Source organism: Ceratotherium simum, chromosome 11, assembly GCF_057802395.1.
Source record: "Ceratotherium simum simum isolate JZ-2026a chromosome 11, ASM5780239v1, whole genome shotgun sequence".
Classification (NCBI taxonomy): domain Eukaryota; kingdom Metazoa; phylum Chordata; class Mammalia; order Perissodactyla; family Rhinocerotidae; genus Ceratotherium; species Ceratotherium simum.
Genome location: NC_141910.1, coordinates 59,376,913 through 59,403,495, shown reverse-complemented (window position 1 = coordinate 59,403,495; position 26,583 = coordinate 59,376,913). Strand labels below are relative to the sequence as shown.

General features: G+C 47.5%; 1 protein-coding gene and 1 long non-coding RNA gene across 3 annotated transcripts; one reads left to right on the top strand and one right to left on the bottom strand.

The window, feature by feature from the left end:
- Nucleotides 1-8,232: 8,232 nt before the first annotated feature.
- Nucleotides 8,233-14,961, bottom strand: LOC106802262 (uncharacterized). 2 transcript variants are annotated; one of them, XR_015553680.1, is made up of 4 exons: nucleotides 14,199-14,961; nucleotides 13,254-13,316; nucleotides 12,395-12,453; nucleotides 8,233-9,755 (listed from the first exon to the last, which is right to left on the bottom strand). It is a non-coding gene; the product is annotated as an uncharacterized LOC106802262 (long non-coding RNA). The 2 variants fall into 2 exon arrangements; XR_015553679.1 differs by lacking the exon at nucleotides 8,233-9,755 and having other exon boundaries at nucleotides 9,855-12,453.
- Nucleotides 14,962-15,127: 166 nt separating this feature from the next.
- Nucleotides 15,128-17,507, top strand: RHOB (ras homolog family member B). The gene has a single exon (XM_014782176.2). It carries the CDS (start codon nucleotides 15,507-15,509, stop codon nucleotides 16,095-16,097), a length of 591 nt encoding a protein of 196 aa, XP_014637662.1. The 5' UTR covers nucleotides 15,128-15,506; the 3' UTR covers nucleotides 16,098-17,507.
- Nucleotides 17,508-26,583: the final 9,076 nt, after the last annotated feature.

The following is a 26,583-nucleotide window of genomic DNA, read 5'->3' as shown; positions in this document are numbered from 1 at the left end:
ATAATTTTTTTTTTAAAGATTTTATTTATTTTATTTTTTCCCCCCAAAGCCCCAGTGGATAGTAGTGTGTCGTAGCTGCACATCCTTCTAGTTGCTGTATGTGGGACTCGGCCTCAGGATGAACGGAGAAGTGGTGCCTCGATGTGCACCCGGGATCCGAACCCGGGCCGCCAGCATCGCAGCGCGCGCACTTAACCACCAAGCCACAGGGCCGGCCCAATCATCAATAATTAAAAAATTCTATCCCTCCGTGAACCTCTTTCTAGCCAGGAAAGCCAGGGAGATGAGAATTATATCTTCTTGATGTATTTTGGAAATTGCACAGAAGACTTTAGCTAAAATCTCAATTATATCTTCTTGATGTATTTTGGAAATTGCACAGAAGACTTTAGCTAAAATCTCAATGGTGGATGTTAAATTTCCATTTCTGCCCAAATTGCTCAATCATGGGATTGTTTTCAAAGATGGCTGAAGCAATTAGTATTATGCTCCTTTGCAAAGTCCCATGACTTTGCTGCTCCTTCTAACAAGAGAGAGTGTCAACGTGTCCTCCCTTTAAATCTAGATGGGGCTTGTGGCTTGCTTTGGCCAATTTGGCAGAAGTGATGCTGTGTGAGTTCTAGGCCCCATCCAAAAGAGTCCTTACAGCGTCTTCCACTCTCCTGGAACACTACCCCAGGACCACCATGTAAGGAAGCAGGGTCAGCCTACTGGAAGGAGAGAGACGGAGTGGAGGGGTCAAAAGGTGACCCAGATGACAGCCAGCACCAACTTCTAAAATTGTAAGACTCTCTTGGGTCTTCCTGCCCAGCCAACCCTCCAGCTGAAACTAACCACATGAGCAGGCCCAGGAGAGACCAACAGAGGAACCCACAGAATTGGGAGAATAATAAATCTTTTCTGGGTGGTTTAGTACCCAGAAATGGCTGAGTGGAACATTAGTCCTCCTGATTTCTGTATAACAATCCCATTTCCCCTTCTTTAAACAATCATGCCTTCCCTTCCGACTCCCTCACTGTCACACTCAGTATGAATCATCAGAACACTCCAGAATGTCTCTATTTCCAACTGTAAATCCAAAAGAGAAAGCAGACAAGACAAATGATTCACAGTAAGGTGTATATGTGTGACTTTAGCTGAGTCTGGAGGTAAGGGCATTGTCAGGGACCACATTCTTGGAAAGATGGCCATATTCACTCACCTAGGACATGGAACTCCCAAGGTGGAAGCTGGAGGCAGAGTCATGGTGCACATCTCACATGCCCTTGGTTGCAATTTCTTAGCTAGAAATGCAACCCAGGATTTTGTCACGGGAAAAATTCCTTCCTATAACACAGGTATGTATCCTAGAAACCCTTCCATATGTACACATTGGCCTCTCCAGTTGCAGCAACAGTCATTGCAGCATTGTTTGTATCAGAAAAAACTTGGAAATAACTCAAATGCCCAACAACAGGAAAATGGATAAATATTTACAAAATGGAATACTATATAGGTAAAATGAATGAATAAGAGCTACATGTATTAACAGTACAATCTCAGAAAACACATCATTGGGTAGAAACAGCAAGTTGCAGAAGTTACGTGCAGTATGATACCATTTGTGTAAAAATTTAAAACATGCAAAACACCACCATATATTCTTTAAGACACACTCATATGTAGTAAATGTATAAATACATGCATGAGGATGTTAAAAACCATATTTGAGGGAGTGAGGCTAGGGAGCAGGATTGGGGAGGGGTACACATCCAAACCGAAATGGTTTGAAATAGCATTCAAAGATTGCAAAACTGGGTGGTAGATATTTATTCTCTATATTTTTTTAAGCTTGAATAATTATATGATTAAAAAAAATAAAAGTCCCCCCCCTTCCCTCTTCTTGCTGGCCAGATGTATCTTTTCTACAGCCTAATCTCTTCAACATGGCCTTGCTGGCAGCCCTTCTGCCACTTGGAGTAAAGTAATACGACATAAAGAGGTCCAAGGCATGCTTTGTTTTATTATATGACAATAGAGCTTTAAGCTAGGGAGCATTTCAGAGGGAAAGGAAAGAGAGTTGCTTCCAGGGAGAGCTGTTTTGCCAGTGCGGGCTCAAGACACGATTACTGAAGGACTGAATGATTTTGGCCATGGCAGGCCTGCCGGCCTCTAATTAGCCATGGCAGCCTCTGGCTTTAAAGTACAAGGTCAAAGCTTGATGAAGACCTCAGCAAATGTCCACTCCTGCAGACACTACCTGGTTAGAGAAGCTCCTACAGAGGCCTTTTTCTGGAAGGGAATGGGTGGTTCATCGAGGAGGGAAAGGAGGATGAGGGGACAATTTGGGGAACATACTCCAAGGAAGGGAGTGAGCAAAATGCTCTTCACAACCCAAGTGTTCTGGAGTCACTTGTGTGTGTGAACTGGGCAACTACAAGACCTGTGACCTGGAGGAGCCTGGAAATAGCAATGAGTTTTCATGCACATCTGAACCGATCACTGTGGGAGGTGGTTGCCGTCCACCAGAGCGGATTGCTCACGGGAGGTTGGTTTCCACATTTACTGGCAGTGGTGACCCTGGGTAAGCTATTTAAACTCTCTAATCTCTGCCTCCTTATCTATAAGTGGCAGGGATAATAATAGTGCAATACAAATAAAACTGGGCCGGCTCAGTTCTGTATTGCATCTAGAAGACACAAAGCTCCAGCTCAAACAAATCTTGAAAAGAAATGTAAATATGTATATAAATCTCCCAAAGAGGTGGCAAAGGAGAGCTGTAGTGCAAGACACACAAGAAAAACTCCCTAAAAACCCCCTTATCCAGAAAATTCCCCAGAGCCCTGTCCTCAAGGCAGCCTCTTCCTTATAGCAATCTCTCTCGTCTCCAAATCTCCTCTCTCCCTGATTTCTCTCTCGACCTCTGGCCTTCTGGACGAGTTGTTTTCTTCCGAGAGAAGCTCCAGGACCTTTTAAAATGTTAATCAACTTAGCCTTTCAGCTCCTTTCAATTCTCCTCTTCATTAATGATCACAAGAAAGAGCTTGTGGTCCAGCAGGCAAACCCAGAATCTCTCTGGAAAGGGGCAAGGAGGAGGTGGCTACTGGATGAGGCTCCCAGCATTGACACCTTTTGTCCCTGTCACAATAGCACCTTGTTCAGGCTTGTTGTGAGAATTAGATGAGACACTGCATGTCAAGAATTTAACAGTACCTAATACACAAGTCCCCCAACTGTTAGTTATTATTCCTATTATTGTAATCATCATCATTGGTATTACTATTCTTAGGGACTTCTTTTCTTTGTTTGAATTCCAAGAACATCAGCCAAAGGTTTTAAAGGAAGTTTTAAGTCCAGTTGTGGTGAAGAGGTTGTGGAGCCGTCCACGTTTGGGATGGGCCACCGTCTGCCCTCTCCTACCTGTGACCAGGGACATTTGCTGTAGTTGGTTCATGGAGAAGTGAGGGGACTGTTAGGCCGCCCTCTCACGATTTTGGGGAGCCCACTGAAGGGCCTTGCCTTTGCCCACGTCTCCCCTTGTGTGCTGGCCACGATGCCAGGGTGGTCCGTGTTCTCTCTACTCTGCATGGACCCTCTTGGGCAGCTCAGCATCCATTCCACCTCGGGTACCTCGTGGCAGCACCTCTGCAGAGGGGCCTCATCCTGTAGCCGTCTGACTGGCCTGCCCGCAGAACCAGCAGGTCTGAAGGCACAAAGTGAGATTACCCCTCTAGGACAGTGTCCTGATCTTGGTAGTGTCCCTTAAGAAGGGCATGGGCAAACTACTGTGTGTGCAGAGGCTGGCTCTCAGGATGGCAGCCAAGGTCTGCAGAGATGGCTTATAGGGACCAGAACTGCCTGGAAATGAGAAGATTTGGAGAGAGAGTCATTTTCCAAGAACTGAAGCCCTGTCCTGTGACAAGGGAGCAGACTCCTGTGTCACCTCCCGACACAGCTTCCAGGAGCATCAGGAGGGGTCTCTCCCCTCGGGGCAGCCTAACTGAAGAATGGCTGTTCCTCCACCCTGTGGGTGGGGAAGTGTGTGTGCCCATTTGATGGGATGAGCGGAGGCTGGATGACCCCTCACTCGGGAACAACAGCTAACAGTTTCCAGGTGCTTACTATGTGCCGGGCACCGTTCTGAACACGTCACACGCAATAATTCATTGAACTTGCGATAGCCCCGTGAGGGAGGCACTGTCAATGCCCCCGATTTATAGATGAGAAATTGACACTGAGGAAGATGACACTCAGCACCACACACTAGTAAGCAGCAGGCCCCGGTACAGCTGTAGTCTGGCTGTGCAGCACACACACACAGCTGAACCACCACCACCACGCTTCCTCTAGCACGCTAGGCAGAGGACAAGCCGAGGGCACTGCTTCACAAACTTTGCCGTTCATAGGAATCACCTGGAGGTCTTGTTAAAGTCTAGATTCTGATTCTGTAGGGGCCTAGGCTGGGTTGGTCTGGGGCCTGAAATTCTACATTTCTAACAAGCTTCCAGGAAATGCTAAAGTTGCTGGTCCACGGACCACACTTTGAGCAGCAAAAGCTTAAGAGCTCACTGAAGCTCTTGTAGCTATAAGGTTCTAGGTGTGCCCTTGGGCCCCACTGGCATCCAGGGGGGCTCAAGCCTTATCTGGATTGTGGTGGGAGGGAAGAGACCAGGGCTAGGGCCCTGGGGGCCAGCAGGTCTCCAGAGAGCTGACTCTATCTCCTGGATGGACACAGATCCAGCCCTCCCTTAGGTCCTCTCTCATAGCCACAGCATGTGCCCTCCTCAGGGCACACCTCTCCCAGTAGGACAGGCATGGGAGGTAAGACAGCCTCAACACATAGAAAGACAGACAGACACACGTACACACAGACAACAGACAGACACAGACACACAGACACACACACCCTGTTGGGCCTGCCAGTCCAGATCTTTCCAGGGACTAGACAGAGTGCACATGGCAACCCCAGCTGCAGAAGGCCTTTCTCTGAGGCTCCCACTGACTGGGAGAGGAGGTTACAGCCTAGGAAGTGGGAACACACCTCTCACAGGTCCTGTTGTTTTCTCAAATAAACCCGTCTCTCCAGCCTTGCTCTGCCTGGATCACCAGAGAGGCCTCCTAATCTGAAGCCTGCTTCCCTCCCTTCCCCCTCTTTGGGCCATCCCTCACATGCTGCCAGCATGGCCTTAGGAAACAAAACATAACGTGTTGCCCCTCTTCCCACTTAAAATCTCCAATGGAATGACATATTTACATTTTAAAAAATTCAACGACTCCCTATTGCCCACGTTGTAAACTGCTTACCTTCTGCACAGAAGGAGTAGATAGCAGGCCTGACTACCTATTCTTAGAAAGGCCTGCTCACCAGATTGGCCCTTGCCTGGCATCTGGGGACTGAGATCTTGGGAGGGTTCATACCGATAACCGATAAGAGTGGCTCCGTGTCCAAACTGTTTGTGTGAACAACATGGTTCATGCTGAACACCGGTTTCCTTCTAGGAGTCTGGAATTTAGGCACATGCCAGGCGGAGGGTGCCTATGTGATCAGCCTCTGTTATTAGCCAGGGTTTTCCAGAGAAACAGAACCAATGGGATATATATATATATGTGTGTGTGTGTGTGTATATACATATATATACATAGAGAGAGAGGGAGAGAGAGAGAGAGAGTGTGTGTAAGTGATTCATTTTAAGGAATTGGCTCATGCGATTCTGGGGGTTGGCAAGTTTAAAATCTGTAGGGCAGATTGGCAGGCTGGAAATTCAGAGATGTTGCGGTCTTGAGCCCAATTCTGCAGGGCAGCAGGCTGAGAACTATGTTGCAGTCTTCAGGAGAATCCTCTCTCCTTTTGGGAAACCTCAGTCTTTGCTCTTAAGGCCTTCAACTGATTGGATGAGGCCCACCCACATTATGGAGAGTAATCAGCTTTACTCAAAGTCTACTGAGTTATGTGTTAATCACATCTAAAAAATACCTTCACAGCAACATCTAGACTGGTGTTTGACCAAATAACCAGGCCCCATAGATTCACCAAGTTGACAGAAAAAATTAACCATCACAGCCCCCAATAAAAATCCTGGGCACCGAGTCTCTAACGAGCTTCCTCGGTTGGCAATGTTTTACTCGTGTTGTCACAACCCGTTGCTAGGGGAAGTAAGCACGTCCTGCATGGCTCCCTGGGAGAGGGCTCCAATTCAGCTCTCAAGAACAATTTCCCTTGCATCTGGTTTCCTGCAGACTCGCCCATGTGCCTCTCCCTTTGCTGTTCTTGCTTTGCATCTTCTTGTCCAATAAATCTCAGCTCTGAGTACTACTCTGTGCTGAGCCCTGTGAGTCCACTTGGTGAATCATTCAACCTAGGGGTGGTCTTGGGATTCCCAACCCACTTCCAGATGCTTGGATCTGGGCGTGGCCAGCCTCCTCAGTTCCAGTGACTGCTTCTCTCCACCTTATACCCCACATTCCCCCCACATTGAGCTACCTAGTACCTGAATATGCATGCTGTCTTATGCCTCCATACCCCAGAATGCCCTTCTTTTCCTCTCTTGGCCTGGCTAACCTCTATGCAACCATCAAGATTCAGCTTGTTCCAGTTACCCATTGCTGTGGAACAAACCATCCCAAAATACAGTTGCTTAAGACAGTAACAATTCATTTTTTCTCCTGATTTTATGGGTTGATTCAGGCAGTTCTACTTCCTATGGTGTTGGCTGGGGTGTCAGGAAGGAAGGTTCAAATGGCCCCACCCACATAGCTGGCAGTTGGTGCTGGCCACCAGCTGGTAGCTTTGCTGAGGCTGTTGGTCAGGGGTTCAGTTCTTCTCCATATGGGCTTCTCCACATGGCTGATTGAGTTTCCTTAAAGGATGGCATCCAGGTTCCGGGAAGAAGCATTCCAAAAGGGCAAGCCCAGTGTGTAAGTACTTATCCAGCTGGAGGTTGCATCATTCTTGCTGACGTCCCATAGGCTTAAGCTAGTCACATGGCCAAGCTCAGACTCATTATGGGAGGTGACCACACATGGAGGTGAATACTGGAGGGTGTAGTTCATGAGGGCCACCAAAGTAGCAATATACCACTGAGTTCAAACCTTCTCTGACCTCCTCCTCAGGCCCCTCCCCTGGGCCTACCCATTATAGCTAGAGTGACACAGTCAGTTTAATTGCTATGACTATTGTACTGTATTGCCACTTATGTTTATGAACCAGAGGTCCTCTGAGGGCAGTGACTCTATCGAATTCCTCCCTATATCCCATTGCTGGGCACAGAGCACGTTTGAAGAATGAATGACTGAATGAGAGTAACAACTGTCATCACCTCCTTCATATCTGCCAGGTTCAAGCTCTGTTCCTGCTTCATTTAGACATAGGGAGTTCAACAGCTGTGAGATGCCAAGTATGCAAGGTCCCTGAGTTCCTTAAAGCAGGGCAGGTAGGTCCTATACTGAGGTCCTGACATACAGGAGGCACCTAACACATCTTAGTGGAATGAATGAATGAGTGAACATTCTAGGCATTGCTATACATGTATCAGCTTCTTTCTTAAACATACGTGACCAAGCCGAACAGAAATCACACAACTCCACATTCCACAATGAAGCCACTCCAGCGGAGAGTTGTCTGAAAGATTTTCCGTGCTCTCCTTTCTGATTGAGGACCCTCAAGAGGAACAGTTTCTTTTGCTGAGCCATGTCCCACCCACCTGTGTGGCTGGAGCAGCAGCAGAGGCCTGGGGACGGTGGAGTGAAGTGTATCCATCACAGCCTCTCCACGAACAAGTCAGCTGCTCCCCAGATTCCCTGGGGAGCAGTGGCTCCTAATACAGACTCCGTCTTGTGCTATAAATAGCCACAGACACAACTTCAGTGGTAATGCATTGGAGTGTGGAAATCCATTGTGAATTCAGCTCCTCCCTATTGCAAAATTCTGACATCATAAGAGAACACAAGAAGTGAATCATCCTTGTATAAATACTTTGATTAGATCATTTGCTGTCAAGCCTAAAAAAAGGGAAGAGAAAAAACTTGGCATTACTGCCCCCTGAACTGACACAGTGGGTAACAGCTCCCATCCTGCTGAAAGCTAACCCCCTCTTAGCTGGGAGAATGACCTATCCTTACTTAAGACCACATTTCCCTAGGTTTCATCCTTTGGAATATTTCATCTTTTGGACCTCAGTTTAAGCAACTCAAATAAAAGAATGTCTTGAATAATAAAATTAAACAAAAAGGATTTTTTGTTTATAAAGGTTTTTTTCTACTTTATGAAAGGATTAACAATATTACTTTCTACAGGTGAGCCTCTTTGATCTGTTAAAAATGAAATTCATCTGGTCAGGGGCCACAAACTGGTTCTGCTGGCCAAATGTAGCCTGCTCTGCCAGTGTCTTTTCTGCACAGCCCAGTAATTTGTTTTTAAATTCTGAACTTCCACAGCTTAGATACGGCACTTCTCCGGTTAGCCCCAGTTTCCACCAGGACCTAATGTCTTACACACTGCTATGTTACCTGCAGGGCCCCGTGGATATCTGAATTTCCAACCTCTGAGTTCTACCTATATTTTACAAATGGGGAAACAGACTGAGAAAGGATGGTTTGCCCAAGGCTGTACAACTGGGAATTGGAAGGCCCAAAAAGCAAGTCTCCAGCCTCCTAGCATGAGGCTCCCTCCCTCCTGCTCACCGCAACTCCACACCACTCTCCCGCAGCTTTTGCTAAATTAATAAACGTATGTGCAATTTCAGCATTCACCACAGAACCTCGAGCATTCGCTGGGGTGGATTTTGTAATGACAGCACTTATGTAATGGCAAGTCCTTGTGACCTTCCTCTTTCTTTTCTGCCCTCCCATTCCTCAGGGCAAGACAAACCTCACCCCACCGTTGTCATCAGGCAAACTCACATGTGGAAGGAGGAACATTTTCTATTTCTGCCTATTGCCACTTCCCCTTCCCAGCAAATGGCTCTGCCTGGAAGCTTTCTCCACAGAAAATCCACAAAGTGTTTCAGATGGTGCAAATGAGCATCTCTTTCTTCTGGAAATATCCTCCTTGTCAGTCAAGGCCCTCCTCAAATGTGACCTCCTGTGAAGCTGGCTCCACACATTAGTGGTATCTTGTCCCACAGTTGGGGGGGTGTGTGTGTGTGTGTCTTTACATGTTGGTCCTGTGCCTTATGTATCTTTTGTGCCTTCACTTCCCCTTCTCCACTCCCTCCCCTCAATCTGTGTTTACTGAATGGAACTGAGAAGATTGAGGTTGATCTGAGAGTTCAAGAAAACAATCCATAACTCCTACTTTTCTACCAAAATTGGACAAGGACTACATTTGATTCTCTTTTTTGGAAAGGAAAATAAGTCACCATGCAAAAAAGCCCAAACAGCCTCTACTGTTTAAGAAAACACCACCTAGTGTTGGGATGAGAGTCGGACAGGTTAGGGAGGAGGCTGCTGCTTCAGGGGACAGATGAAAAGCCCTGGAGGTGCCTGGCTTGGAAAGCGGTGATGGAAAGTGGGACCAGGAGGCTCTAGATTGCCCCAAACCACAGTGTTCGTCCGAGTGTCTGAGCCCCTCGGAAACCCAGCAGTGAGTTTAGGACAAATAAAAGGAAATCATACCCACAGGAAAATTAACAGGTTCCAGGGGCTCGTATAAAGGTGACTCCCTGAGAGGATGGTGAGTGACTGAGTAGCCAGGGAGCCACACGAACTTGTAGACATTTTAGAGCAGAGCTGTCCAATAGAAATGTAATGTGAACCACACGTGTAATGAAGCTTTCTAGCTGTCGGATTAAAAAACACAAAAAGGTAAAATTAATTTGAATTATATATCCAAATACATCCAACATATTAAATTTCATATATTTAAAAATATATCCACTATATCCGAAATGTTATCATTACAATATGTAATCAATATAAAAATTATTAATGAACTATTTTACATGTTTTTCAATCTAAGTCTTCAAATTCAAGTGTTCATTTTAAAATTACAGCACATCTCAATTCGGGTGCTAAATTTTCATCAAAAATACTCAATCTCTATTTAGATTTCATAAAATCTCCAGTAGGAAAAAGTAGATTCACGTACCCAAGTTGTTTCAAACATACATAAAAGTTTCCCAATACAGCCATGCGTCACTTAACGAAGAGGATATGTTCTGAGAAATGTGTCAGGCAATTTGGTTGTTGTGCGAACAGCATAGAGTGTACTTACAGAAACCAGATGGTATAGCTTACCACACACCTAGGCTGTATGGTACTAATCTTATGGGACCACTGTTGTATATGCGGTCTGTCGTTGACTGAAACGTTGTTATGTGGCATATGACTGTAACTGAATTGAATATAAGTTTTTATTTCTTATTTTTTTTTTGTGGTCCTTATCAGTATTCATTTAATTCTTTCTCCAGCTTTATTGAGAGATAATTGACAAATAGCACCATGTAAGTTTAAGGTGTACAAGGTGTTGATTTGATAGTTACATACTGCAAAATGCTTAGCACCATAGCTTAGCTAACATCTCCATCATGTCACATAATTACCATTTCTTTTTTGTGGTGAGAACATTTATTATTTACTCTCCTAGTAACTTTCAAGTATGTGATACAGTATTACTAGCTACAATCACCATGCTGTACATTAGCTCCCTAGAACTTATTCATCTTATAACTGGAAGTTTGTACTCTTTGACCAACATCTCCCCCTCCTCCCACCCTGAATATCAGTTTTTATCTTTACCTATTTATTTTTGCTGGAAAAGATTTGCCCTGAGCTAACATCTGTTGCCAATCTTCCTCTCTCTTTTTTTTCTCCCCAAAACCCCAGTACATAGTTGTATATTCTAGTCCAAGTCCTAGTTCTTCTACGTGAGCCGCCGCCACAGCATGGCTACTGACAGATGAATGGTGTGGTTCTGCGCCCAGGAACCAAACTCAGGCTGCCGAAGTGGAATGTGCTGAACTTTAACCACTAGGCCATCAGGGCTGGCTCTTGAATATCAGTTTTTAAGTTTAAATTTAAATTAATTAAAATCAGACAACATTAAAAACTTAGTTTTTCAGTGGCACCAGCCACCGAAAGTGCTCAACAGCCACTTGTGGTTAGCAGCTACTGGATTGGACAGTGCAGTTTTACAGCAATCAGGAGCTGCCCCATTGCGCACTGCCTACTCCCCCTGGCCTGGCCCTGGGCTGGAGAGATGGGGTTTTGATCAGAGTCCAATGCCCACATTCCGAAGTTTAATAGTCTAGCTATGGTGGTTCTCCTGTGACCCCAGCCTTCTCTGCCTTAGGCCTGGGTCACACTGGGTCACACTCTCAGGGCAGGAGAGGGATGTTTTACTTGCTGTTGCTCATTGCTGGAGACCCCAGAGAGCAGCTTGAAGGCTCAGCTATGTAACTCACGGCTGAAGGGGCCCCAAATGGACCAGATGGGACCACCTCCACTTTCCCACGTGAAACAGCGTGACTAGTTCTAGAAGAGCCTTTCCCTTTTTACAACTCACTGCATTGAGATGGAAGGTTGACAATTTTCTTATAGATTTTAAGCTACTCCTTATATTAGAAAAAATTTAAAAATCAAATGGCTATCAGGAATGTCTATAGCATTGCTGGTTCCCAATAAATGCTTATTGGTAAATGAATTATTATTACTTCTAATTATACCAGAATACCCAATAATGGCTTTTTTAACTGGGGAAAAAAGACAGATGATTTTTGTGGTTACAGTTGTTTTACATTTCTGTACATTATAATAAGGGGAAGAGGAAGTCCATTATTATGTAAATTAGCTAGGTTCCATAGCCTTTATCTCCTTTAACCTCTTTTAGAAGTTACTATTTAACTAGGAAGAAACTTATTTTTTTAAGTGTAGATGAAAAACGTTATACGGGTATATAAATATATACATGAAGAACTTCTAAGATTCTACTTGTAAAACATTCTTTAGGGTTTTACGTCCCATGAAAGATCTTAAAATAAAAATAGTCATAAAATGCATGTCTTTTGACTAGATAAGGTTTTTTATAATCATATATATATATTACTTTTTTTTTTTAAGAAAAAAAACCTGTAAAGATTGCCACAAGGTGGCACTAAAATCTAATGAACATTCCAGTCTCTGGTCTTGTCTGGGAGGAGTTGGGGGGTAATTTTCAGGAGATCTGTAGGAGACACCAGACAAAAAACCCCAAATAAATTAAGCTGAAGACTGTGGACAGATTAACATCTCCCTTTTGTCTGAAGGATAATTTTCCTCTCTCACTGGTGTGGGTATCTGTCATACAACGAACCCAGATGTTAATAAAGTTAATTATTAAAATGATTTGTTCTTGTAGACGAATCAGTTTTATCCTCGCCCTTCAGCAGGAGTGTATTGTGAAGGGAGAGGGGAGGTGGGAGGAGAGTGCTGGACACATCACCTAGTTTGGAAAAGTTTCTCCCGTGAGCGGCACCGTTTCCACAGAGCTTGTCAAAGTATCTGGGACAAAAAAAAAGAATACCATGAAAAGAAGTTGCTGCAGAACTCTTTCTATTTGTTTACTTTGGCATGTTTACTAACTGAATATTTTTAGAAATTATTGTGATATTGAGATTCAAGCTCGGGACACCTCATACAATATGTCTGAGAATCAGGAAATGAGTGAATTGAATCCCTCTTCCTGAAAACTGTGTATTTCAGTTTTTTAAAAAAATACATGGTACAGAGCTTTAATTGTTTGATATTTTCTTAATGTTTGAAGCTTGAGGACATAGCCAAGATTCCCAAGCTATATTACGATCAAGGAAAGCAGTATTAACAATAACAGCTATAAAAGGTTTTGACTAAAAGAAAAATTCAGATAAGATTTTTCTTTCTTTTTTTTTAAAGTTTATTTTATTTTATTTTATTTATTTATTATTTTTGTGAGGAAAATCAGCCCTGAGCTAATGTCCATGCCAATCCTCCTCTTTTTGCTGATGAAGACCAGCTCTGAGCTAACATCTATTGCCAATCCTCCTCCGTTTTTTCCCCAAAGCCCCAGCAGATAGTTGTATGTTATAGTTGCACATCCTTCTAGTCGCTGTATGTGGGACGCGGCCTCAGCATGGCCAGAGAAGCGGTGCGTTGGTGCGTGCCTGGGATGCGAACCCGGGCTGCCGGTAGCGGAGCGCACGCACTTAACCGCTAAGCCACGGGGCAGACCCCCAAGATAAGATTTTTCTAATAGGCCAACTAAAAAAAATGAAAAAGAAAAGTTTCCAGATTGGAGTTCTAGATCAACGATCAAAAAAACTTACTTTCTTCCATGGGATCCCACGGTGGAAAAATTATTTACTTATTGACAGTTCAGTTCCTTAGATCTGGAAGACAAAAAACAAAACAAAAAAGCTGGGCAATGTAGTGGAGCTAATCCATTGCGAGGTAAGCACTTTTGCTCATTTGAGATGTTCCCTCTAGGACAGGCTCTAGGGGTTGAGGGGCACTAACGTCTTATTTGACCTGATTATATCTGCGGGGTCCATATAGAGACCTAGATGGCAACAAATGAAAGATGAGAAAACACCGGGGCTCTATTACAGCTGGCTGCATGGCCTTGGTTGTATGGTTGTTAAAGCAGAGTCTGAAGTCTGAGGGAAGAGACCCCTAGAAAGTCCCAGCTGAGTTCCTGAGCATTTAGGTGAATTCTCCACAGTTATTTACTGATTCTTGCATAGGGTCAGGCATTGTGCTAGGTTTTCAAGATGCTGAGATAAGATAGACTCCTGGCCTTCCAACAGCTTCTAGTCTTAGAGCCAGAGGCAGAATTATGAGGCAGTAACCTCACCATGATGTGTTGGGTCTCTCCTTTGCTGAAAAACTAGTAAGCATCCCACTGCCTCTATAGTGGATATGGTCCAACCTGGGGGGTTGGTACTTTAGACCTCCATGATCTGCCCCAACCTGAGTTCCAACTCTCTCTGTCCATCAAGTGCAGCCACACTAAGCTATTTGCGTTCCTAGCGTTTGTCCTCCACTTTCCCACCTCTCTTTTGTTCAAGCTGTTCCTCCTTCCTGGGAGGCCCTCCCTGTCTTTCTGTCCCCCCTTTCCACCTCTCTGTCCATTGAAATCCATTGATTTAGGTCCTTCTGGGTCAGAAGTAGGTGTCAGCTCCTGCACCATCCGCGGGATAGATGAAGTCCTGGCGTGTAGCAGGAGACTACGGATCTAGCACCCACCAGATACTAATTTGCTGTGTCCTCACCTGAAAGTTTCTTGCCCCCGCTGCTCCCCGGGGCCTCAGCCTCTTCTTGCCCAACGGGGTGTGGAGTGGTTGGATTCTGTGGTACTATTTACTTCAGCCCGGTTTCAGCCTTAGGCCCAGGATCCGAATTAATCATGCAAACTCGGGCCCAGGCTGCCTCTTTCTGCTTGGTAACTTCCTCCAAGTGGATCTGAACCAGCCTCGACCTTCCTTTTTCACTGTCCCTCCTTCCTCTAATCTTCACCTAGAGACCCACGCTGGGGGCGGGGAAGGGGTAGGTGGTAGCACTTGTAAGAGCCAGGAGGCTGGGCCCAGGCCCACCCAGCTCCGAGTCAGCTTCTCGCTTCCCGGGTCCAAACCTAGGGCTGCCCCAGGGCGAGTACCCGGGTAGGGGGAGGGGCAGCTTCTAACAGAAAAGAAAAAAAAAAACCTTGCTGGGAAACAAACCTGTGTGTGTCCGTTTATTAAAAAATAAAACCACGTTAAAGGAGCCGGCCCCTCCCCCACAGGTCCCACAACCCGCTGGGAGTTTGCAAGGAAGCTGCGGCAATTCTAAGTAGGAGGAAGTCGCCCACGCCCCACAAAGTGCCGCCTCTCTGAGACCGCTCTCCCAGGCCCCGCGCGCTCCAGGCAGCCAGCTGCCGGCCCCCAACTCTGCGCGCAGAAGCTTCCGCGAAGGAGGGAAACCTGGTGCCGCCAAGGCCCCGCAGCGCCAGCCGCGGCGCAGACTCTCCAGTCGCCACCTCTCCCAGCCCCGCGGCCTGGGCCGTCAATCAAGCTCGCCCGGCCCCGCCCCTGGGCTGCAGCGGACTGCCAATCAGAGCCAAGCTCCGCAGCGATGAGCTCAGCCGGCTCGCTTCCCATTGGGCGGCTATATTAAGAAAGTGGCCGAACTGTTTAAATAGCGGGCGCTAGGGCCGCAGCCCGCATCTGCCACCGCAATCTGGCTGTAGCTGTGCCTTGTCGTGTACGCTGGGCGAGGCCTGTAGAGACCCGGAGGGGGTCTAGGCCGGCTCCCCTGCCCGAGCTACCCTTTGCGCAGACAGGCGCCGGCCTGGGGCCCGGGGCGAGAAAAGCAGCCACCGCCCAGCAGCGGCGCGGAGACGCACGGTGCGCCCTATGCTCCCGCGCCTCCCCAGCCCCCGCCGCGGCAGCCCGAGCGCACCGAGAGAACGCGCCACCGCGGGGCCTGGGTGCAGCTAGCGACCCTTGCCCCCAGCGCGCAGCCTGAGGTGAGCAGTGAGCGGCGAGCGGGACGGCAGCGAGGCGTTCGCGGGCCCCCTCCTGCTGCCCGGGCCCGGCCCGCTCATGGCGGCCATCCGCAAGAAGCTGGTGGTGGTGGGCGACGGCGCGTGCGGCAAGACGTGCCTGCTGATCGTGTTCAGTAAGGACGAGTTCCCCGAGGTGTACGTGCCCACCGTCTTTGAGAACTATGTGGCCGACATCGAGGTGGACGGCAAGCAAGTGGAGCTGGCGCTGTGGGATACGGCGGGCCAGGAGGACTATGACCGCCTGCGGCCTCTCTCTTACCCGGACACCGACGTGATCCTCATGTGCTTCTCAGTGGACAGCCCGGATTCGCTGGAGAACATCCCCGAGAAGTGGGTGCCCGAGGTGAAGCACTTCTGCCCCAACGTGCCCATTATCCTGGTGGCCAACAAGAAAGACCTGCGCAGCGACGAGCACGTCCGCACAGAGCTGGCCCGCATGAAGCAGGAACCCGTGCGCACGGATGACGGCCGCGCCATGGCCGTGCGCATCCAAGCCTACGACTACCTCGAGTGCTCGGCCAAGACCAAGGAGGGCGTGCGCGAGGTGTTCGAGACGGCCACGCGCGCCGCGCTGCAGAAGCGCTACGGCTCCCAGAACGGCTGCATCAACTGCTGCAAGGTGCTATGAGGGCTGCGCCCGCCCCCACGAGCCCGGAGAAGGGGAGACCCACGCACCCCAAGGACCCCACCGGACTTCCTGGCGTCTGCCTTCCGGCCCGGCCACCGTGGCCTGGCGGCTCTGGCTCTGGCGCCGGGAACCGGCGTGAGAGGCACCGGGCGCCCCCTTTCCAGTGTCTGTGTGCGTCTGGCTGTGTTGCACAGGCCCGGGCGCCCCGTTGAGTGCCAAGGGTCCCCTGAGCACCCTTTTCTGAAGAGCCAAGGCTCTTCAGAGTGTGTAGCTGTGTGTATGTTCGACTCCCCCCGCCCCGTTTTCACCCCACCCCCGCCTCTGGTCCTCGGAGACGAGCTTGGCGCCGGGATGCGGCCGCACCCCATCAGATGTTCGCCCATACCAGCGAGCGCCTGCTCTCCCTTGTCTGTAACATAGACCACGGGAACTGCGGGAGGGAGGGCTGGGGAGGATGGGGTGTTATATAAATAAAGATATAATTTTATTTTCGGAGGTAGGATGGTGTTATTTAATGGTGGTGGTGTGTGGAGTGACAGGGCGCTAGAACAGCTCCGGCCCAGCCTGGGTCAGGCGCCCCTCCAAGCATGAACAGGACTTGGCCATTTTTCCAACCCCTGGGGAAGACATTTGCAACTGACTTGGGGCTGAGAGGACACAGCTTCTAGACTTCTCCTGCGCCCCTGGCGAACCCCTCACCAGCCACTGGCAGGAGGAGGGAGAGTGTACTGCGGGTTGTTTTTGCCATAAGCGAACTTTGTGCCTGTCCTACGAAGTGAAAATTGTTCAGTCCAAGAAAATGATGTTATTTGATTTATTTAAAGGCTAAAACTTGTTGGGTTTTTTTTGAAAAGAATTCTTTGCACAATTGTTTCATTGTTTCACACTTAATGCACTTGTCATTTGCATAAGACAGTAGCATTCTGACCACACTTGTACGCTGTAACCTCATCTACTTCTGATGTTTTTTAAAAAAATGATGACTTTTAAAAAACAAGGAGAAAAAGAAACCACTAATTTTTGTTTTGTTTTCTTGAAGAAAGTGGCAGCACTGTTTTTTGATTTTATTTGTGCAGGTATGCGCACTATTTTGATAAAGGGCAGTAACAAGTATTGGGGCCTATTTAAAACCTTTTTTTTTTTTTTTTTACAAAGCAGTCTCTAGAGCTATGTGAAATTTTCTCTGCATCTCTGTACAGAGAATGAACCTGCCCCTAGGCTCTCCTTTCTCCCCCTCCCTTCCCAAGCCAGTGGTACTTCTACTAAATTGTTGTCTTGTTTTTTATTTTTTAAATAAACTGATAAATGACAAAGTGGTGAGCTTATGATGTTTACATAAAAGTTCTATAAGCTGTGTATACAGTTTTTTATGTAAAATATTAAAAGACTATCATGATGACATTTATAAAATGGCTCCTGTGGTTTAATAGTGTGTAAAAACATCCTTGTGAATTTGGGGCAAGGGAAGAATTCTGCTAGGCCGGGTCCTTTCTTGCCACCAACTCAGTTTCCCTCTGTTTGTGGTAAAGGAGGATGAAATCCCTTTGGGGATGTGTGGGGGTTGGGTGGCCGTGGGAGACCAGGTTGCTCCTGTCGTGTCCCAGAAGAAGATGAGTGGGTTACCCAGGGACCCAGTGCCAGAACCGGTGACCTAATGTGCACTGTTTGTATGCCTTACAAACACTTGTGTCTAAGTCAACATGTTATGGGGCCTTTGCTTCCTATTGAAATTTGAAAAATTGTCATTTGTGCATTTTAAATTTAGACAACATTTTTTTAATTACCAGTGTAGGGCCAAGCTCTACCTAGAAGGCTGGTTACTGGATTCCCTTCAGATCCTCAAGGGGTTACACAGTGCCCTATGAGATTGTGGGTGGTTATCTCTGGGGCTGGAGCTCCTGGGTGGAAGTGGAGGGGAGCCCAAATCAGGAGCTGACTCTTCTATCATGGAACTTTGATATGAACGTGTGTCTCTAAGGAAACTAGAATGCTTTATTCTAAGTTCCGAGAATGGCCACATTATGGACGGAACACTGATGTTTAGGGTAGGCTGTTATTTAACGTTGGAGTAGCCACATTTTGAGATTTAATCATGATGAGCTCTAATTTCAGACACTTCGCTGCTGCAGGGGGTCTCAGAACCAGAGAGGCGGATTTCTACTTTGAGACCACATTAAAATCCTGCTACAGGCAAGATGGTTCAAGCCTGCCAGCTCTCAGCTGGGAAAGGTAGCTGACTGTGGCAACCTCTCCCACCTACCTAGGAAGTGTAGTTTGTGTTTTTGGAATAAGCATTTTCTGAGTTTCTAGCACTTAGTTGCTCCCCCTCCACACCTCCTCCACACCAAGGCAGGGACAGAGAAGGTCCCTTTTGAAGTCATTTGCTTTAAAGCTTGAGGCTTCTGTTTCCTGGTCTTTCCCAGATTGCAAAGAACTTCTGTGGAGTGAGGCAAACCTGGTCGCTGGTGACCTTTCACCCACTCAAACACATCAGGAACAGGGCCTCCTGCGCAGCCCGGCCCATGGCCAACAGAGGGGAATTGTCTGAGCGTCTCCAGGCGCAGAGCAGGGAGAGGGTCCACCCAGGCTGGCTTCTTCTCTGAGCAACTGTCTCACCCTGTCTTCTGCCCCTCGGCCCCACTCACCTCCATCCCCCAGCCTACTTTTTCTTCTCAGTTTTAAAGACAAAACTTCCCATTAAAGAACAAAATGTTTATTTGCAAGTTTCCCAGCTAGCAAATCCTTCAGTACCAGGGAGTATAGGACTCTGTGGAGAAAAGCTCAGGCTTGGGCTCAGGGCCCAGGACTCAGCTTTGCAACCAGCCAAGAGCCTGGCGACCCAGCTCCCTGAAAGGGCCTTTCTGGGTTTCTTGCCAGCTCCAAGCTGCCTGGTACCAGTCTGTTTTTTATCTTTTGGGAAGACAACCACCCAGATGACGCATGGCGGCCCGAGTTGTACTTGTTTTAAAATGCATGGCATTTAATAATCCTGCCGGAACACACTCTTCTGGCTGCGTTAGGATCCAACTGGAAAATATAAAGACGAATCGCTGTAGGCTGGAAAATCAATTAGGAAAAAGGGGCAAAACATCTGGTGTTACTCTTAGGATATGAAAATTCATTTTGCACATTTAAAATAAATGTGCTGAGTTCCTTTAATTGCCTGTTGAATGGTTTTGTGGAGAATAGGATGTTTCATTGATCCTGGGCATTTTATAGCAAGCAGCATTGGCTTGGGTTCTTGTTTAATCTTAATTTTAAATCAATCTGGGTTGTATTTCTAAGGTCTTTGCGTTTCAGTGTACTTAGAATGGTGGTTTTCAAACTCAACCATTCATCAGAATCGCATGGAGGGCTCGTGAAAACACAGATGGCTGGGCCTGGTCCCCAGACTTTCTGATCCAGGAGGACTGGGGTGGGGTCTGAAAATTTGCATTTCTAACAAGGTCCTAAGTGGTAATGATGATGCTGGTCTGGGGACCACACTTGGCGAACGACTAGCTTAGAATAAGGGAGAGTCCTTGTCAATGCGCAGAGGAGGGAGGTCGTTTCTGTAGGAAAGTAGCTCCAATTCCTAAGACTTGTGTTGTGCCTGCAGTCCTGACTTCCTTACCCCAGGAGCACAGGGCTTTCAGAGAGCTTCCCTTCCAGGACCAACCACACATAACCCCTATCTTCTCTTTTCCATGTTCTTGTGCAAAAGGGGGTTTCATGCCTCTCTAGAGATTTATTTCTGCCATTCCTGAGTTCAGAATGCAACAGCGCTCTGTAATTCATTCAGCATTGGCACTTTGTCAGCTCTGCGGAGACCAGGGCTACAAAAGCGAATAGGGTGCAGTCATTGCCCTGGTGGGCCAGGCAGTTCCGGGAACGCATTCACTAAGACCTGGAAGACAGCAGCTCCAGTGGGGGCATTAGGCCGAGGGCACAATAGGAGCCGGGGAAGTTGGGGAGGGCGCCGTGAAAGAGGAGACATTTGAGCTGAGTCTTAAAGCAGGAGTGGGTGATGGGCACATGGAAGATAGAGCTTCTTTATATTACTGTGGGGCCTGGCCTCTGGGGAATAAAGCTCCCCTTGGGTGAGAACTACCTTCTACTTTTAGCCCCTCTGGCACACATATCTTCAGTCAAGAAAAATGATGTTACCCAGCCAAGTCAAACACAGACTTTCTCCTGCCCACCCTGTCCACACACAGGCCAGGAGAGAAGGTTGGTAATGATGGTTTCATTGTTTTCCCTGTGCCTTCCAGGGATGTAGAGCAGACACAAGGATTACAAGGACTAGCTTTGTGATAACTATGCTCCTGGGAAACATGCAGCCTGGGCTTAAGGAGGCTTGGACACCACAAAGGGACTTTGTACTCTAGCCTGTTGGGGGACAGACCCTTACCACTTTACTTGGTCCATCTTCTGGCCAGAGGGAGACTGTTCCCCCAACTCTCAACAGCCCCTTTCCTGGCCTGGGAGGTAAGAGTCTGGAGGACCCCAGTTCATTCCTTGCTGATCATTCTTTTAGCACACAAATAGTTACTGTTGACTCAAGGACTCTGTGCCTAGCATGATGCCAGGAGCTTGAGACCTAGTAGACAACTAGGCAGGCATGATCCCTCCCCTTAGAGAGCTTTCAGTCTAGCAGTGTGTCTAAACAAGTTATAATAATTTACAACAATGATGACAATAGCTAATATTTACTGATTATGCATCAAGCTCAAATAGAGGCCTCTATCTGTATTATTTATATCTGTATTACTCTATTGTTGCATAACAAATTATCCCAAAACTTAGTGGCTTACAACAACATTTATTACCTCACAGTTTCTGTGAGTCAGGAATCCAGCACAGCTTAGTTGAGTCCTCTGGCTCAGGGTCTCTCGTAAAACTGTAATCAAGGTGTCGGCTGGGGCTGGATTTATTTTAAGGCTCGAGTGGGGAAGGATCTGCTGCCCAGCCTACTCACTTGGCTGCTGGCAGGATTTAGTTCCTCACTGGCTGAGGCTGCCTTCGGCTCCTTGCCATGTGGGCCTCTCCATAGGGCAGTCACAACATGTAGGCTTGCTTCATCAGAGCACACAAGAGAACAGAGCCAGAGAGAGAATGGGCAAGACAGAAGTCAAAGTCTTCTATAACCTAACCTTGGAAGTGATGTCCCATCACTTTTGCTGTACTCTATTTATTAGAAGCAACTAACGGGGCCCAGCCCCTACTCAATGGGAGGGCATCACCCAAGGGCATGCGTACCAGAAAATGGGACCATTGGGAGCTATTTTAGAAGCAGCCTACCACAAACCCCATGATGACCTGAGGTAGGTACTGTTATCTTCACTTATTGATGAGGTAACTGAGCCATAAGAGGTTAGAGGTTCGTGGTTATAAAACTTGTATGGATTTTTAGCCAGGCTGTCTGGCTCCAGGACAGCAACCTTATATATGTGGCGGGACAATGATTTGAGAAAAATCACCCTGACTGTAGTGTAGAGGATGGATTAGAGCAGGGAAAGCCAGAGGCAAGAAGATCAGTGAGGAGGAATTTGCCCTGGTCCAGACAGAGATGAGATGGCCTGAACCAAGGACAGACATGAGGAGGAGAGGGAAGATCGGAAAGACATTCAGGAGGTAGAAGGTGTGGGAATCTCAGTGGGAGGTGCCATGCTGACCCCCAGGATTCTGGCCTGGGTGACTTTGAGGATGCTGATGCCATTACTTAAGACAAGAGTAAGCAAAAGTTGAGCAGATTTGGAGGGAGGGCACCAGAAAGACATGTTGAGTTTGGTTTTATATATACTGAGTGTGAGGTACCTTTGGAAATGAGCCCTGTCCTTCTCATTTTCCTTGCCTTCCTTCTCACACCACAATCTGTGTTCTTTCTGTACAAAGTTAGACCACCATGTCCTGTTCAGGTCATGAGGAAAGGCCACACCTATATGGATGAGAGAAGTCTTCTCTGAAGGGAAGAGACATTCATCAGATCAACCTTCCTTGGAAGAAGCAAGTCCTAAGATAGGAACTGTGGTCTTAGAAAGTGGACCTTCGGCAAGAGGAAAAGGGAGCTCCTTCCTTTCTCTGAGGACCCGCTCTAGGTGAGTTTAAGGTATTGCTGGGTGGTGATGGGGTGTGGGGAGGGGAGGAGACTTCTGCTCTAATTGGGTGGCCAGGGTAGGCAGAAATGCTATGAAGGCTATGAAGGCCGGTGGGCTCTAGGAGAAACCATATCCAATGGCCAATTGTGAGTTACACCCGGTAGATAATTATTCTATTCTTTTGGAACCTTCAATAAAGTTTTGCTAAATGTTCTAGGCTGGCTTTAGCTCTTCTGTGGAGATTTAAGAGTAGACTATTATCCATGTCTGGGCAGGTGGGAAAGAGAAGCAGCACTTCTGAGGGTTTCCATCACTGTGGTTTCAGCTGGGATCAGGGCAAGCATCCCCAGGATAAAGGCATTCTGGGATAAGAGTCATGGTTGTGATGTTCAACCATCCCTCTTTACTTGGAGATTGTTTTCCTCCTTGCCAACCACAAGTCAGGATGCCTACGTGGCACTGTCTGGCACACATTTGGATGGGTTTATGGGTCAGCTGAGGAAAGAGGGATCCATCAGGGTACAGATGGCAACTGAAGGCTTGGCAGAGGGATGAGGTGACCACGAAGAGTACACGGAGTGAGAGGAGGCTGAAGCTGATCATGAGATCCACGATGAGCGTAGAGGCCGTGGGCTCCATCACTCCTTCCCCAGCACCCAGGACAGTGCTTGGCATGTACTAGGACCTCAATAAATAGTAGTGGAATGAATTAAAGAAAGGACAGAAGTTTAGGGAGCACCAACTTCTAAGAGACCTAAGGAAGTGACAAAGGTTGGAAACAGCTGCTGTGGGGAAGGAGAGGAAGGGAGTTTAAAGAATGACTGGGCTGCACGGAGGGTCCAGCAATCCTCGGATACTGGGAAAGAACAAAACAGGCACATCGCTCTGTTTTGTTGTGAGTTCTGTGCAACGCAGCAATGACAAGTAATCGGCCGTTTTCATCGCAGAGGCTGAGTCCTGGGAAGTTAAGAAAATGTTCCTGCAAGGCCAGGCTCTGGGCACTGACAATCCCAACTGAGAAAAGGTCTTCTCTGTACCCCAGTACCCCACCGCCAGCAGGAATAATGGTGTGCTCCACCCTACGAGGTCCCTGGGGAAATGCTCCCGGTGATCCTGGGAGTGGCAGGCATCAGGAGCATATTTCTGGGGCTGCAGGCCAACCTCCACAGGACCCCCTGGATGGCTGTCGCTGTGGGCTGAGCTTCCAATGTTGGAGGAAGCTGGGAAGTTTTGGATTCTGGGTCAGGAGCTTGGCACAACTGGCCCGTGTTTTTCATTTTAGAAATCATGACCTGAAAGTACAATTCTAAGGCTCTGGAACCAGGCCTAGGGCTTTTATGACTCAGTGTGACCTCTGTCCTCTGGCTGTCTTTTGGAGCTAGTTTTCTTTTCTCTTTAATCCTGAAAAGAGAAGAAACAAATGTTACCAGAAGCAGGTTTCTCATCGCTTTTTTAATGATTGATTTCATTTGATTCCAGAACTTGTTTGACCTTTGGATAAACAATTGAAACCTTCTGGAGGCACCTAAAAGGAATGCAGGAATGCATTTGCTATTTAATGGTGGAAAGATTTATAAATGGGCCTCTGACAGAATAAAAAGTATTATTTATATGAGTGCTAAAAAAAAAAGTCGCTTGTATAATACACACCCTTCAGTAATGGCCAAATATGGGAAAGGGTGTTATCTGGTCGCATAACCAGGCTGACTCTGTAAATGAGAAGATCCATCCATCCATCCCCCTTCATCTGAGTTGAGCAATCTTGTGGCTACAAATTTCCTCCAAGGAAGTCTAGAATTGTAGGCCGAATGGAGATCCAGACTACATGCACAAGATAACACCAACATAAATTAGCCAGCCTGGGTTCTCTGAACGTGTGTTTAGCTGTGCCAGAGGAGAATTGTTCAAAGTTTTTACTTCATGGGTAATGGTAGAAGTTACAGACTGTATAGTTGGTTACCTGCCAAATCTGAAAGAACAAATAAAGATGAAATGCAGTGAAGGCATAAACAACTCAGAGGGAAAAAGAGTGCTAATCAGGAAAGCTGTGAGTTTTCCAGCAGGCTGATATGAGCTGACCTCCTTCCGTGACATAATGACCAACTGGTGAGCAGTCTCACCCGTTAACCAAGGGATTCAGAAGGCCCAGCACCATCATGAGTAGGGTGCAGAGAAGGCCCCCAAACCAGCATCAACAAGGGCTATGGACCCACCTGGATGTGTGTGTAACCTTCTCATCCTCAGCTGGGTGACAGAAGAGATCACAGCTCTTGGAGTTTGCCGAGGATCCTTAAGAAACAGTGGTAGGAGTGGCCTGTGTGGTGTGTTTCTCTCCCTCTGTCATACCGCTGTCCCACTGTATTGATCATCTCCTTCAGCAGCAGGGCAGGTACTGTGTTCAGTGGGAAAATCAAAGACTACAGGGAGAAGCCCCAGCTCTCTCATCGCTGTCTGTGCATTCGTTGGGCCAATTACTTTTACCCTCTACTGCCCCAAGTTCTTTATTTGTAGAATGGAAATAATTTTGAAAATTGAACAAGATCAAACCAAATACTTGGCATAGAGCCCAGCCCATTGAATCCTCAATCAATCTTGATTACCTTCCCTCTGGTGGATTCATCTTAGCACCTTAAGCATCAAGTAGAAGTGGAATAAATTTTGCTGGGTAAATGAGTGTATAATAATAACAACTCTTTTATTTGTCAAGAATTTTTCAACTGTAACTCCTTGGGGTATCTCATATTCATTTTTGCAACCCTAGCATCTAGTGCAGGTCTGGCACAAAGTAGGTGCTTAGTAACCACTGAGTTACTGAATAATAGCTCAAGTTCAGAAGGTCCTTGATACGCTAGAGCTTCTCAGGGTTGCATAGGATGAATCTGGCACTCAGGGAAGAAGTGCCCACTATTCAGGTCCCAGAGGAAGTGGTGGCGGAAACCCAGCCTCCTGAGTGCTGAGGGGAAGGCTACAGGCATCTGGGGACCAGCAGGCCTTCTTCCTAGGACCATGGTGCTCACAGGTCCTCAGCAGGGGCCAGACAGGCACTATACCAGTCTGTTGACCCAACGACACGTAATGAGGAGCAGGGTGGCCAGGGCGCAGAGCCAGGGAGAGCTTGCCCAGCCTCACCTTGCTGACATGGCCACAGATGGAAGGCGAGTCGGTAGCTTCTCCAGGTGAAGCAAATGCTGGGAAAAATGCTGACAACTCCTAAGAGATCAAGAAACGTATGCTAGAAAGATCCCACCATTAGTCTTGTGTGTGCAAGATCCAGGACTCAGCTGCTGCATCTGTAACCTGAGAAAGCAGGGGTCTGCCTATTATGCAGCTCCACAAAACCTCAGACCCCACCATGGAAAGCGAAAACAAAGAAACGAGGAGACTAGATCATCTGACCACAGTGCCTCTGAGAGCAAGAGCCCGGAGCCACGTTTCTGCAGGAGTTTACCAAACTCCCCACAAGGAGCTGGTAATCGCTTTAAGTCTGGGCAAACTGGTTCTCCTGGCATGGAGGTAGGAGCTGGGCTTAATGAGACTGCAAGATTAGACTGGAGGAGAAGCCTTTGTTCAGGGTTGGCTCCAATTTTGTTTTTTTTACTTTCTTGTTAAATAAGAACAAAAAATTGTATTGTCAGGAGCAAAAGCACAGGGCAGGGGAGCAGTATGAAAATTCTCATTCAAAGGTGAATCTCTCCGTGTTCACTCTCCCCGCATCTCAGCTTTTTCAGAAGGCTGCCCCTGAACTTGAGTTCCTGGTAATGCCTGACCCTGGCGGGATCCGGGGCAGTGTCCCGGGGAGGGCCAGCTGCTGAATGGTGACTTGGCTGTTCCCGGCTCACTTTGGCAGGTTTTCTCCAAGTGACTTGGAAACAGATGCCTGAATTGACTCGTCCGTGCCAAATTCCAAGTTCTAAGGGGTCTGGGCCAAACTTGGGGGTCTGTGGCCTGGTGACTTCCAGGCCTGGGGAGGTTGCACTCTGGTGGTCAGCGGTGGAAGGTGAGGTCTGGGACAGTCACTTGGCTTACCTCGTTTGGAGGCAGAAAGTCTGATTTCGGAGGTTGGGCTGGAAACAAGCATCTGGGATGGATCCCTGAGCCGGCTTTTGACGTGTGCTCTTCAAACCACAAGAAGATTTACAGGGCCCTCCTGGGTGACTAGGCCAAGAGTTAAAATGCCATTTGAGTTTAAGGAGGCAGGCTTGCACTGGATCTGAACTTGCTTGCCGGAGGACGGTGACTAGCCTGCCGGATCCTGGTGGTCCCGCAATTGGAGAGCTAGAGGCTCAACTGGTCAGAGCCACCAGGAATGGGTTCAGGCCCTGATGAGTAAACTTGTTGGGCTCCCTCTCAAGGGCAGACAGGCTAAAGAGCTACATGTGGGATTTGATCCAGTTCCCATCTGGACCCCT

What these genes read in the sequence shown, in the direction of transcription:
- RHOB (XM_014782176.2), top strand. Translation starts at nt 15,507, where the DNA reads ATGGCGGCCATCCGCAAGAAGCTGGTGGTGGTGGGCGACGGCGCGTGC.